Raw genomic sequence first — 14,090 nt, 5'->3', positions numbered from 1 at the left:
CCATGTTAATGACAGTATCAATTTAGGTTTTAAGTATCAAGGTAAGGTGACTCTTTCGGTTAGAAGCATTTACTTTTGCAATCATATACATTATTTTGGATTTGTGTGCCCATAAAAACAGTTTTCACCCCGTAACATAAGGAGACAAGAAATGGTTACACTTCATTTCTGATATCTCGATTTAAAAAAAACTGCCCAACAGCTAGATCCAGGATTCTTACAGGGTTAAAGTTCAATGTCTAACTGAACTGATTACTGCTTAATACAGTTGAAGTGGGAAGTTTACATACACTTAGGTTGGAGTCATTGAAACTCGTTTTTCAACCACTCCACAAATTTCTTGTTAACAAACTATAGTGTTGGCAAGTCGGTTAGGACATCGACTTTGTGCATGACACAAGTCATTTTTCCAACAATTGTTTACAGACAGATTATTATTAAACATCTTGGAAAATTCCAGAAAATTATGATGTCATGGCTTTAGAAGCTTCTGATAGGCTAATTTACATCATTTGAGTCAATTGGAGGTGTACCTGTGGATGTATTTCAAGGCCTACCTTCAAACTCAGTGCCTCTTCACTTGACATCATGGGAAAATCAAAACAAATCAGCCAAGACCTCAGAAAAAAATTGTAGACCTCCACAAAAGTCTGGTTCATCCTTGGGAGCAATTTCCAAATGCCTGAAGAGACCACGTTCATCTGTACAAACAATAGTACGCAAGTATAAACACCATGGGACCACGCAGCCGTCATACCGCTCAGGAAGGAGACGCGTTCTGTCTCCTACAGATGAACGTACTTTGGTGCGAAAAGGGCAAATCAATCAGCAATTGACCTTGTGAAGATGCTGGAAGAAACAGGTACAAAAGTATCTATATCCACAGTAAAATAGTCCTATATTGACGTAACCTGAAAGGCCGCTCAGCAAGGAAGAAGCCACTGCTCCTAAACCGCCATAAAAAAGCCAGACTACGGTTTGCAACTGCACATGGGGAAAAAGTTTGTCCTTTTTGGAGAAATGTCCTCTGGTCTGATGAAACAAATAGAACTGTTTGGCCATAATGACCATCATTATGTTTGGAGGAAAAAGGGGGAGGCCTGCAAGCCGAAGAACACCATCCCAACCGTGAAGCACGGGAGAGGCAGCATCATGTTGTGGGGGTGCTTTGCTGCAGGAGGGACTGGTGCACTTCACAAAATAGATGGCATCATGAGGAAGGACAATTATGTGGATATATTGAAGCAACATTTCAAGACATCAGTCAGAAAGTTAAAGCTTGGTCGCAAATGGGTCTTCCAAATGGACAATGACCCCAAGCATACTTCCAAAGTTGTGGCAAAATCGCTTAAGGACAACAAAGTCAAGGTATTGGAGTGGCCATCACAATGCCCTGACCTCAATCCTATAGAAAATGTGTGGGCAGAACTGAAAAAGTGTGTGCGAGCAAGTAGGCCTACAAACCTGACTCAGTTACACCAGCTCTTTCAGGAAGAATGGGCCAAAATTCGCCCAACTTATTGTGGGAAGCTTGTGGATGGCAACCCAAAACATTATACCCAAGTCAAACAATTTAAAGGCAATGCTACCAAATACTAATTGAGTGTATGTAAACTTCTGACCCACTGGGAATGTGATGAAAGAAATAAAAGCTGAAATAAATCATTCTCTCTACAATTTTCTGACATTTCACATTCTTAAAATAGTGGTGATAACTGACCTAAGACAGGGAATTTTTGCTAGGATTAAATGTCAGGAATTGTGAAAAACGGAGTTTAAATGTATTTGGCTAAGGTGTATGTAAACTTCTGACTTCAACTGTATATGATATAACGACAACTTCCACTGCCATAAATGCAAGGTCAGAAAAGTGATGTTTTATGTAACACGATTTTGGACAAATCCGTCAAGACGCCAATCATGATAAAAGGTTAAACATAGGTTTTAAATAAACTCGTGAATTTGATTGAATATAGCTATGATCCCCCTTACATCTTCATGTAATGACATGACATTTTTTGCAGATTAATATCAATGACTTATCAACAGCTTTAACAAGTTGTCCAGTGTGGGAAATCACAAATGCTAAAGTGTGTATGTTTGTGCTTGCCTGAATGTGTGTGTGTGTGTGTGTGTGTGTGTGTGTGTGTGTGTGTGTGTGGTGTGTGTGTGTGTGTTTACAGAAGTTAACATGGAGGTCAGGCGAGGCAGACAGAAAGAACTGTGCCATGAAGGGGAAACACAGAGTAAGACTTTACTAGACTTACTAAAATACTATGTTTCTATAATTACTATACACTGCCTTTCTACTGACTACTATAGACTCTCTACTCTCGGCTTTACATCTCACCTCATAATGTCTTATATCATTATAGCTACTGGCTATAGCTACCATTATAGCTACTGGCTATAGCTGCCATTATAGCTACTGGCTATAGCTACCATTATAGCTACTGGCTATAGCTGCCATTATAGCTACTGGCTATAGCTACCATTATAGCTACTGGCTATAGCTACCATTATAGCTACTGGCTATAGCTGCCATTATAGCTACTGGCTATAGCTACCATTATAGCTACTGGCTATAGCTACCATTATAGCTACTGGCTATAGCTGCCATTATAGCTACTGGCTATAGCTACCATTATAGCTACTGGCTATAGCTACCATTATAGCCACTGGCTATAGCTACCATTATAGCTACTGGCTATAGCTGCCATTATAGCTACTGGCTATAGCTACCATTATAGCTACTGGCTATAGCTACCATTATAGCTACTGGCTATATCTGCCATTATAGCTACTGGCTATATCTGCCATTATAGCTACTGGCTATAGCTACCATTATAGCTACTGGCTATAGCTACCATTATAGCCACTGGCTATAGCTACCATTATAGCTACTGGCTATAGCTGCCCTTATAGCTACTGGCTATAGCTACCATTATAGCCACTGGCTATAGCTACCATTATAGCTACTGGCTATATCTGCCATTATAGCTACTGGCTATGGTGACCATTATAGCTACTAGCTAAACGGTTTATTATATGATCTCCTCTCTCTCTCTCTCTCTCTCTCTCTCTCTCTCTCTCTCTCTCTCTCTCTCTCTCTCTCTCTCTCTCTCGCTCTCTCTCTCCCCTCCTCCAGGATGAGTGTCATAACTACATCAAGGTTCTGGTTCCCAGAAATGATGACCTGGTGTTCATCTGTGGAACAAATGGCTTCAACCCCATGTGCCGGTACTACAGGGTAAGAAATGTTCTCTCTCCCTCCTGCTCTGCCTCCATAAGCACCTAATGTTTACTATGCCATCTGTGTGTCTTTGTTAACGGTGTGCATGTGTGTGTAGCTGGATAACCTGGAGTTTGACGGGGAGGAAATCAGCGGACTGGCACGATGCCCGTTTGACGCCAAGCAGACCAACGTCGCTCTGTTCGCTGGTATGACCACACACACACACTCTGGCCATAGCAACTAGGGTTCATAAGTCAGTCTGTAAACAAACAGTTTGAACCAGGGTGTTAGATCCACATGTCCAGTATGATAGAATGGAATGTGTTTGTCTGACCTGTGTGTGTGTTGTTTCAGATGGGAAGCTGTACTCGGCGACGGTTGCTGACTTTCTGGCGAGCGACGCAGTGATCTACCGTAGTATGGGTGACGGCTCGGCCCTCAGGACCATCAAATACGACTCCAAATGGCTGAAAGGTAAACACAGCAGTGTGTGGTGACAGCAGACTCTGTCCATGTCCTGCGAAGACGTCTTGTAGCTCTGCTCTGTCACACTATCTAGGTCAACGCTGTTACACGCAGCTATTACAGGAACACTGAAATATTATGGATGGATAGAGAGAGAGAGAGAGAGAGAGAGAGAGAGAGAGAGAGAGAGAGAGAGAGAGAGAGAGAGAGAGAGAGAGAGAGAGAGAGAGAGAGAGAGAGAGAGAGAGAGAGAGAGAGAGAGAGAGAGAGAGAGAGAGAGAGAGAGAGAGAGAGAGAGAGAGAGAGAGAGAGAGAGAGGGAGGGAGAGGGGAGGAGAACGGAGAGAGACAGAGGTAGTTATGTATAGACAGAGGGAGAAATAGAGGGAGAGAAAAAAAGAGACGTGACAACACAAAACCTCTGTCCCCTCTCTCTTCCAGAGCCCCATTTCCTGCATGCAGTGGATTATGGGAACTATGTCTACTTCTTCTACAGAGAGATCGCAGCGGAACACAACAACTTGGGCAAGGTAGCATGCACACACACGCACACACACAGTTTACTTGTCAACATTGTGTATTATAAATATTTATGTATTAGAAATAGTAAACACTATATTATCAGACAACAGATAGTGTTGTAGTAAAGTGCTGAGTACAGCAGAATGTGTAAGGTGTAGTTTGGTAGGTCAAACCACTTTACATGTAAACCCTTTACCCATGGAGAGGATTCACACACACACACACACACACACACACACACACACACACACACACACACACACACACACACACACACACACACCCACCCTTGGTGGTAATGGATGTTTTCTGCAGAATGCTTTAGCCACCGCAGGCCTCATATTTACCCATGATGCATCATTCAGAGAATGGGCGGCCAGGCTGAAACCGCGGGCTGATAAATATTTTAGCACTACTAATGTTGGGGTGTGTGTGTGTGTGTGTGTGTGTGTGTGTGTGTGTGTGTGTGTGTCGATGTTGATGGGCCTGGGATGACACCTGGGCAGATGGAGCTTTGCACTGGTCAATTATTAAAGCTGTTTCTGCTGACTGCTTCACACGCTTCATTTAAACCACAAGAGCTCTAGCCCTAGTCCCCCACAGTCCAACACCCAGAGCTCTAGCCCTAGTCCCCCACAGTCCAACACCCAGAGCTCTAGCCCTAGTCCCCCACAGTCCAACACCCAGAGCTCTAGACCTAGTCCCCCACAGTCCAACACCCAGAGCTCTAGCCCTAGTCCCCCACAGTCCAACACCCAGAGCTCTAGCCCTAGTCCCCCACAGTCTAACACCCAGAGCTCTAGCCCTAGTCCCCCACAGTCTAACACCCAGAGCTCTAGCCCAGTCCCTATCATATAGCCCCATCCTATAGCCCAGTCCCAGTCCTATAGCCCAGCCCCTATCATATAGCCCCATCCTATAGCCCAGTCCTATAGCCCAGTCCCTATCATATAGCCCCGCCCTACAGCCCAGTCCCAGTCCTATAGCCCAGTCCCTATCATATAGCCCGTCCTACAGCCCAGTCTCTATCATATAGCCCAGTCCCTATCATATAGCACCATCCTATAGCCCAGTCTCTATCATATAGCCCAGTCCCTATCATATAGCACCGTCCTATAGCCCAGTCCTATAGCCCAGTCTCTATCATATAGCCCAGTCCCTATCATATAGCCCAGTCTCTATCATATAGCCCAGTCCCTATCATATAGCACCGTCCTATAGCCCAGTCCTATAGCCCAGTCCCTATCATATAGCCCAGTCCCTATCATATAGCACCGTCCTATAGCCCAGTCTGTCATATAGCCCAATCCCTATCATATAGCACCGTCCTATAGCCCAGTCTCAGTCATATAGCCCAATCCCTATCATATAGCACCGTCCTATAGCCCAGTCTCAGTCATATAGCCCAATCCCTATCATATAGCCCAGTCCCTATCATATAGCACCGTCCTATAGCACAGTCCTATAGCCCAGCCCCTATCATATAGCCCAGTCCCTATCATATAGCACCGTCCTATAGCCCAGTCCTATAGCCCAGCCCCTATCATATAGCCCAGTCGCTATCATATAGCACCGTCCTATAGCCCAGTCTGTCATATAGCCCAATCCCTATCATATAGCACCATCCTACAGCCCAGTCTCAGTCATATAGCCCAATCCCTATCATATAGCCCAGTCCCTATCATATAGCCCAATCCCCATCATATAGCCCAGTCCTATAGCCCAGCTCTGTCCTAGTTCAAGGTTAATCAGACTGAGTAAAGAGGTGTGTGTGAATCAGGTTTAGGGTTAAGAGGTGTGAGGCGTTTGTTGAATCGGAGCTTCAAACAAATGTCCTCTCTGACACAGGGTCCTGGATAAGCATGTGTGTGCGCCCACGCCCGCGTGTGCTCGTGTATGCGTCAGTGTGCGTCACACTGTGAGGCCACAGGATGAGGCAGATGTCTTATTCAGAGGGTGGAAGTGTTTTAGTGATGCTGATTGCAGAGTCTCTCTCTCTCTCCCCCCTGCTCCCCCTTTCCTTTCCAGGCCGTCTACTCCAGAGTGGCTCGTATCTGTAAGAACGACGTAGGCGGGTCCCAGCGTGTGTTGGAGAAACACTGGACGTCCTTCGTCAAGGCCAGACTCAACTGTTCTGTTCCTGGAGAATCGTTCTTCTACTTCGATGTTCTACAGTCCATCACTGACATCATCAACATCAACGGAGTTCCTTCTGTGGTGGGAGTCTTCACTACACAGATGAACAGGTAAGGGTGGACACACTGAGGCTGCATCCCAAATGGCACCCTATTCCCTGTATAGTGCACTACTTTTGACTAGGGACCATAGGGCTCTGGTCAAAGTGGTTCACTATACGGGAATAGGGTGCCATTTGGGGTACACTCTTTGTAATATTGGTGTAACAGATGTGTTGTTAATGTGAATCTCTTATTGTGTGTGTTTTCTCCATATCTAGTTAACAGTAGTTGTGTAACAGTGTGTGGTTGTGTTCCTCTCTCTTCAGTATCCTAGGGTCTACAGTGTGTATATTAGTAGCTATAGTTAATAGTAGTTGTGTAACAGTGTGTGGTTGTGTTCCTCTCTCTTCAGTATCCCAGGGTCTACAGTGTGTATATTAGTAGCTATAGTTAATAGTAGTTGTGTAACAGTGTGTGGTTGTGTTCCTCTCTCTTCAGTATGCCAGGGTCTACAGTGTGTATATTAGTAGCTATAGTTAATAGTAGTTGTGTAACTGTGTGTGTTTGTGTTCCTCTCTCTTCAGTATCCCAGGGTCTACAGTGTGTATATTAGTAGCTATAGTTAATAGTAGTTGTGTAACAGTGTGTGGTTGTGTTCCTCTCTCTTCAGTATGCCAGGGTCTACAGTGTGTATATTAGTAGCTATAGTTAATAGTAGTTGTGTAACAGTGTGTGGTTGTGTTCCTCTCTCTTCAGTATGCCAGGGTCTACAGTGTGTATATTAGTAGCTATAGTTAATAGTAGTTGTGTAACAGTGTGTGGTTGTGTTCCTCTCTCTTCAGTATCCCAGGGTCTACAGTGTGTATATTAGTAGCTATAGTTAATAGTAGTTGTGTAACAGTGTGTGGTTGTGTTCCTCTCTCTTCAGTATGCCAGGGTCTACAGTGTGTATATTAGTAGCTATAGTTAATAGTAGTTGTGTAACAGTGTGTGGTTGTGTTCCTCTCTCTTCAGTATGCCAGGGTCTACAGTGTGTATATTAGTAGCTATAGTTAATAGTAGTTGTGTAACAGTGTGTGGTTGTGTTCCTCTCTCTTCAGTATGCCAGGGTCTACAGTGTGTATATTAGTAGCTATAGTTAATAGTAGTTGTGTAACAGTGTGTGGTTGTGTTCCTCTCTCTTCAGTATGCCAGGGTCTACAGTGTGTATACTAGTAGCTATAGTTAATAGTAGTTGTGTAACAGTGTGTGGTTGTGTTCCTCTCTCTTCAGTATGCCAGGGTCTACAGTGTGTATATTAGTAGCTATAGTTAATAGTAGTTGTGTAACAGTGTGTGGTTGTGTTCCTCTCTCTTCAGTATCCCAGGGTCTGCAGTGTGTGCGTTCTCCATGGATGACATAGAGAAGGTGTTCAGAGGACGATTTAAAGAACAGAAAACACCTGACTCTGTCTGGACCGCCTTCCCAGAGGAGAGACTGCCCAAACCCAGGTATGTACCTGTATCTTTTCCCTAACCCAAACCCAGGTATGTACCTGTACCTTTTCCCTAACCCAAACCCAGGTATGTACCTGTACCTTTTCCCTAACCCAAACCCAGGTATGTACCTGTACCTTTTCCCTAACCAAACCCAGGTATGTACCTGTACCTTTTCCCTAACCCAAACCCAGGTATGTACCTGTACCTTTTCCCTAACCCAAACCCAGGTATGCACCTGTACCTTTTCCCTAACCCAAACCCAGGTATGTACCTTTACCCTAACCCAAACCCAGGTATGTACCTGTACCTTTTCCCTAACCCAAACCCAGGTATGCACCTGTACCTTTTCCCTAACCCAAACCCAGGTATGCACCTGTACCTTTTCCCTAACCCAGGTATTCACCTATACTTTTACCCTAACCCAGGTATGAACCTGTACTTTTACCCTAACCCAGGTATGAACCTGTACTTTTACCCTAACTCAGGTATGTACCTGTACCCAAACCCTAACCCAGGTATGCACCTGTACCCTAACCATAACCCTAACCCAGGTATGTACCTGTACCTTTACCCTAACCCAGGTATGTACCTGTACCTTTACCCAAAACCTAACCCAGGTATGCACCTGTACCCTAACCATAACCCTAACCCAGGTATGTACCTGTACCTTTACCCTAACCCAGGTATGTACCTGTACCTTTACCCTAACCAAGGTATGTATCTGTACCTTTACCCTAACCCAAACCCAGGTATGTACCTGTACCTTTACCCTAACCCAGGTATGTACCTGTACCTTTACCCTAACCCAGGTATGTACCTGTACCTTTACCCTAACCCAGGTATGTACCTGTACCTTTACCCTAACCAAGGTATGTATCTGTACCCTAACCATAACCCTAACCCGGGTATGTACCTGTACCTTTACCCTAACCCAGGTATGTACCTGTACCTTTACCCTAACCCAGGTATGTACCTGTACCTTTACCCTAACCCAAACCCAGGTATGTGCCTGTACCTTTACCCAAACCCAGGTATGTACACTTAACCTAACCCAAACCCAGTTATATACCTTTACCCTAACCATAAACCAAAACCAGGTATGTCAGTCTCTAACCCTAACCCAAGCCCAGGTACTATACATATAGTATGTCAGTCTCTAACCCTAACCCAAGCCCAGGTGCTATACATATAGTATGTCAGTCTCTAACCCTGACCCAAGCCCAGGTTCTATACCTGCAGTATGTCCGTCTCTAACCCTGACCCAAGCCCAGGTTCTATACCTGCAGTATGTCAGTCTCTAACCCTGACCCAAGCCCAGGTTCTATACCTACAGTATGTCAGTCTCTAACCCTAACACAAGCCCAGGTACTATACCTACAGTATGTCAGTCTCTAACCCAAGCCCAGGTACTATACCTACAGTTTGTCAGTCTCTAACCCTGACCCAAGCCCAGGTACTATACATATAGTATGTTAGTCTCTAACCCTGACCCAAGCCCAGGTTCTATACCTACAGTATGTCAGTCTCTAACCCTGACCCAAGCCCAGGTTCTATACCTACAGTATGTCAGTCTCTAACCCTGACCCAAGCCCAGGTTCTATACCTACAGTATGTCAGTCTCTAACCCTAACCCAAGCCCAGGTACTATACCTACAGTATGTCGGTCTCTAACCCTGACCCAAGCCCAGGTACTATACCTACAGTATGTTAGTCTCGAACCCTGACCCAAGCCCAGGTACTATACCTACAGTATGTCAGTCTCTAACCCTGACCCAAGCCCAGGTACTATACATATAGTATGTCAGTCTCTAACCCTGACCCAAGCCCAGGTACTATACCTACAGTATGTCAGTCTCTAACCCAAGCCCAGGTACTATACCTACAGTATGTTTGTCTCTAGCCCTAACCCAAGCCAGGGTACTATACATATAGTATGTCAGTCTCTAACCCTGACCCAAGCCCAGGTACTATACCTACAGTATGTCAGTCTCTAACCCAAGCCCAGGTACTATACCTACAGTATGTCAGTCTCTAACCCTGACCCAAGCCCGGGTACTATACCTACAGTATGTCAGTCTCTAACCCTGACCCAAGCCCAGGTACTATACCTACAGTATGCCAGTCTCTAACCCTAACCCAAGCCCAGGTACTATACCTACAGTATGTCAGTCTCTAACCCTGACCCAAGCCCAGGTACTATACCTACAGTATGTCAGTCTCTAACCCTGACCCAAGCCCAGGTACTATACCTACAGTATGCCAGTCTCTAACCCTAACCCAAGCCCAGGTACTATACCTACAGTATGTCAGTCTCTAACCCTGACCCAAGCCCAGGTACTATACCTACAGTATGTCAGTCTCTAACCCTGACCCAAGCCCAGGTACTATACCTACAGTATGTCAGTCTCTAACCCTAATCCAAGCCCAGGTACTATACCTACAGTATACCAGTCTCTAACCCAAGCCCAGGTACTATACCTACAGTATGTCAGTCTCTAACCCTAACCCAAGCCCGGGTACTATACATATAGTATGTCAGTCTCTAACCCAAGCCCAGTATGTCTCAGTAGGTGTATGTCAGTCTGCACAACAACAGGTACATGACCCTCCCTTCAGTTTATGATGCAGGGCAGGACTGTCACTATAACCTTGAGCTTAGGTCTCATTGAGATAAACCCTCTTTAACAAGAGAGCCATGATCTATGACCACACGCACGTACACACACACACACACACACACACACACACACACACACACACACACACACACACACACACACACACACACGCACACATGCACACACACACACACACACACATGCACACACACACACACACACAGAGCTGGTGGTTATTAGCAGTAAATAATTAATCTGGATAATTAGACACGTTGCATATTTAACCTGCATTCACACACACCATTTACACACACACGTAGCTCAGCTCGCTGGCCCCACACAAAGTCCACAGAGCTGCTCATTATGGTGGTAAATAATTAACATTCTAGTCCTCTGTTATGACTTCATGTTTACGGTGATACAGCAGCAGGTCTCTTTGTTGTCCTGACAGGCATCTGCTCCTCTCTCATGCCCTAACCCCTCTCCTCAGTTCAATTCAATAGAGTCAACATTATTAGTCCCTACAGGGTGATGGTAGCTGGGCTCATGTGTGACCTGTGTTGACCTTTGACCCCTCTCTGACCCCTATGTCTCCAGGCCAGGCTGCTGTGCGGGTCATGGCCAGGCTGAGTCCTATAAGACCTCTATAGAGTTCCCTGATGAGACCCTCCTCTTCATCAAGTCTCACCCCCTCATGGACGCCTCCGTGCCTAACATAGGAGACGAGCCCTGGTTCACCAAGACACGCGTCAGGTAAGAACACACACACACACACATCGTAAGAGTTGCTTGAGGGATCTGCATTCCCGGGTAACACTCAACAAAAAACAAAAACAAAAGGCAGTGTAGATCTGTGTAGATCGCACAGAGGGCCTTTAAATACTGGCTTGATAATTCCTACTGAAGTCTGACTGTCCTTCTGTCTTGTCCCTGTCTCTCTAGGTACAGGCTGACAGCCCTGGCGGTGGACAACGCGGCTGGTCCACATGGTAACTACACGGTGCTGTTCATTGGTTCAGAGGCGGGCGTGGTGCTGAAGGTTCTAGCCAAGACTTCCCCTATGTCCCTAAACGACAGCATCCTATTGGAGGAGATTGACCTGTTCAACAGAGCCAAGTACGGAACACTCACTACACGTCTCTCGCTGTCTCTCTCTCTTAGTCTCTCTCTTACTCTCTTTGCATCTCTCTCTTAGTTTTGTCACTTACTGTCTTTCTCTTTTTTTGGTCTCATCAATCACTGTGTTTTTCACTTTCCCTCTGTGTGTCTCTCACCGTCTGTCTCTCCTCTCTCTTCCGCTCTCTTACTCTGTCTCTCGCTTCCTCTCCTCTTTCTTCTTCTGTCTTTCTCTTGCTCTCCTCTTTCTTCCTCAGTCTCTCCTCTTTCTTCCTCTGTTTCTCTCTCCTCTCTCTTCCTCTGTCTCTCACACTCTCCTCTCTCTTCCTAGGTCTCTCTCCTTTTGTCTTCCTCTCAGTCTCTCTCTCTCCTCTGTCTTTCTCTCACTCTCCTCTTTCTTCCTCTCAGTCTCTCCTCTCTCCTCTTTCTTCCTCTGTTTCTCTCTCCTCTACCTTCCTGTCTCTTCTCTCTCTTCCTCTGTCTCTCTCACTCTCATCTCTCTTCCTCTGTCTCTCCTCTCTCCCCTCTCTCTTCCTCTGTCTTCCTCTGTCTCTGTTTCTCTCCTCTGTCTTCCTCTGTCTCTCTTTCTCCGGTCTTCCTCTCTCTCTCGCTCGCTCTCTCTCCTCTGTCTTTCTCTCAGTCTCTCGTTCTCTCCTGTCAGTAAGGGTATCAGGGCTAAACAGTGCCACTGTGATTACATCTGGAGAGTGAAACCGTAGACAGGCCTTTCTGATAAACAACTGATCAAGTAACCTGTAATCTGATTTCTGACTCCTCTCTGTCTCCCCCCTCCACCACCCTCCCTTTCTCTCTCTCCCCTACTCCCTCTCCTCTCCCAACCCCTCTCTTCCCTCTCTTTTCTTCTCTCTGTCTCCCAGGTGTCTGTCTAACAGTGAGGATGACAGGCATATTTTGTCGCTCCATGTTGACAGAGACACACACAGTGTGTATGTAGCTTTCTCTAGCTGTGTGGTTCGCATGCCGCTCAGCCGCTGTGAGCGACACACTAACTGCCACAAGTGAGTCACCACACTGACACACAAGAGGGTGCACTCTGACTCAGACACATACTGACACAGACACATACAGACACACACGAGCGTGCACTCTGACTCAGACACATACAGACACAGACACATACAGACACACACGAGCGTGCACTCTGACTCAGACACAGACACACACACATTCAGAAACATGCACACACTCCACTCCAAGGTTACTTTATGCTGTACCTGGTCACAGGTGTGTGTGTTTATTGATGTGTTTTTTCTCTATATGTCATAAACATTGAGAACCTGCAGCACACTGGTTAATATACAGCCAGACAGAGGTTAACTGGTGCCGCCTATTTAACCCTGTATGGTGAACTGTGTATTTACAGATATATGTTAACCCTGTGTTGTGTTTCTACCATAGGTCTTGTACAGCGTCCAGGGACCCCTACTGTGGCTGGATGCCTCATGGAGCCTGTGAGAGGATCCTGCCTGGAGTTCTGTGAGTACCAAGTATTACAATACTAAATAGTATGCATACTCAGGTCCCTAAAGTGTGACCAATTTGATCTCATATGCAACAAAATATTTCGCTGTTCGGGCTGGAGTTTTTCAATTGGAAGCACCAGTGCGACTCAAAAAAAATCCAATATTTGTTTATCTTTATTTTTAATAATGTTTGTAATGATAAGGCTTCGTTGTACCGTTGTTTCCCGAGCGCAGATTAGTTAGCACAATGCTTGCACCATTAATCCAGTGAAAACTGCTTGTTTTTAGTCCAAACAGTTCTAAAGATCTGACCCATATTACTGGACCAACGTTTTTTCTTCTGGTCACGGATTGGCGGGCCGCATTTTACATTCATAAACCATGCCGCGGGCCTTTCTAAAACTATTCGCGGGCCGCATTTGTTCTACACCTTGTTCAGTCATGTTTGTTAGCTCATTAGCTAGCTAGCAAACAACCTGGTAACTTTACCAGTATATCCAAACATTTGGAGGCACAGAAAGAAAGGAAACGGGATAGCTTCTTCAGGAGATCAATGATCAATGAATGAATGGAACAATGAATGGCACAAGCATTTAACTACACCCGCAATAACATCTGCTAAATATGCGTATGTGACCAATAAAATTGTATTTGATTTGAATGAGAGATGTCCTGCATGGCATCTTCACAAATGCTTAAAGAGACAGTGTACACTTTTCAATGTAATGCATATCAATAGGAAAATAGTGCTTTTACATATGTAGAAACCGTATATTCCACAAAATGACTTTTTCATTTCAATGACAGGTATCTGTATCAACATTTTAGGTTTTTATAATAAACACATGTATTTACAGGGTTCCATATTAGATTTTAGGGCACATGGGCTTTAGAAGCAGCTAGACTTCATATAGGCTATATCTCAATCCATTTAAAAAATCTGATTTTCTGGTGCTCCTAACTTTTTTAAAGGCAGAAGGAACAGTGTTACCAATG

General features: G+C 45.1%; 1 protein-coding gene across 5 annotated transcripts in view; it reads left to right on the top strand.

Annotated features, from left to right (window-relative positions):
• LOC115166955 (semaphorin-6D) overlaps positions 1–14,090 on the top strand; it is a 45,562-nt gene that overhangs the window by 18,241 nt on the left and 13,231 nt on the right. For all 5 annotated transcript variants that reach the window (XM_029720929.1, XM_029720926.1, XM_029720931.1 and 2 more), the window contains exons 4-14: positions 2,184–2,246; positions 3,149–3,250; positions 3,351–3,441; positions 3,590–3,709; positions 4,141–4,229; positions 6,250–6,467; positions 7,757–7,888; positions 11,092–11,247; positions 11,437–11,610; positions 12,489–12,629; positions 13,030–13,107. In XM_029720929.1, coding sequence (XP_029576789.1) covers positions 2,184–2,246; positions 3,149–3,250; positions 3,351–3,441; positions 3,590–3,709; positions 4,141–4,229; positions 6,250–6,467; positions 7,757–7,888; positions 11,092–11,247; positions 11,437–11,610; positions 12,489–12,629; positions 13,030–13,107 — 1,364 coding nt within the window. The remainder of the gene's footprint in view (positions 1–2,183; positions 2,247–3,148; positions 3,251–3,350; positions 3,442–3,589; positions 3,710–4,140; positions 4,230–6,249; positions 6,468–7,756; positions 7,889–11,091; positions 11,248–11,436; positions 11,611–12,488; positions 12,630–13,029; positions 13,108–14,090) is intronic.

Source organism: Salmo trutta, chromosome 29 (assembly GCF_901001165.1).
Source record: "Salmo trutta chromosome 29, fSalTru1.1, whole genome shotgun sequence".
Classification (NCBI taxonomy): domain Eukaryota; kingdom Metazoa; phylum Chordata; class Actinopteri; order Salmoniformes; family Salmonidae; genus Salmo; species Salmo trutta.
The sequence above is the reverse complement of the archived record's forward strand: the minus strand, read 5'-3'. Positions and strand labels throughout refer to the sequence as shown.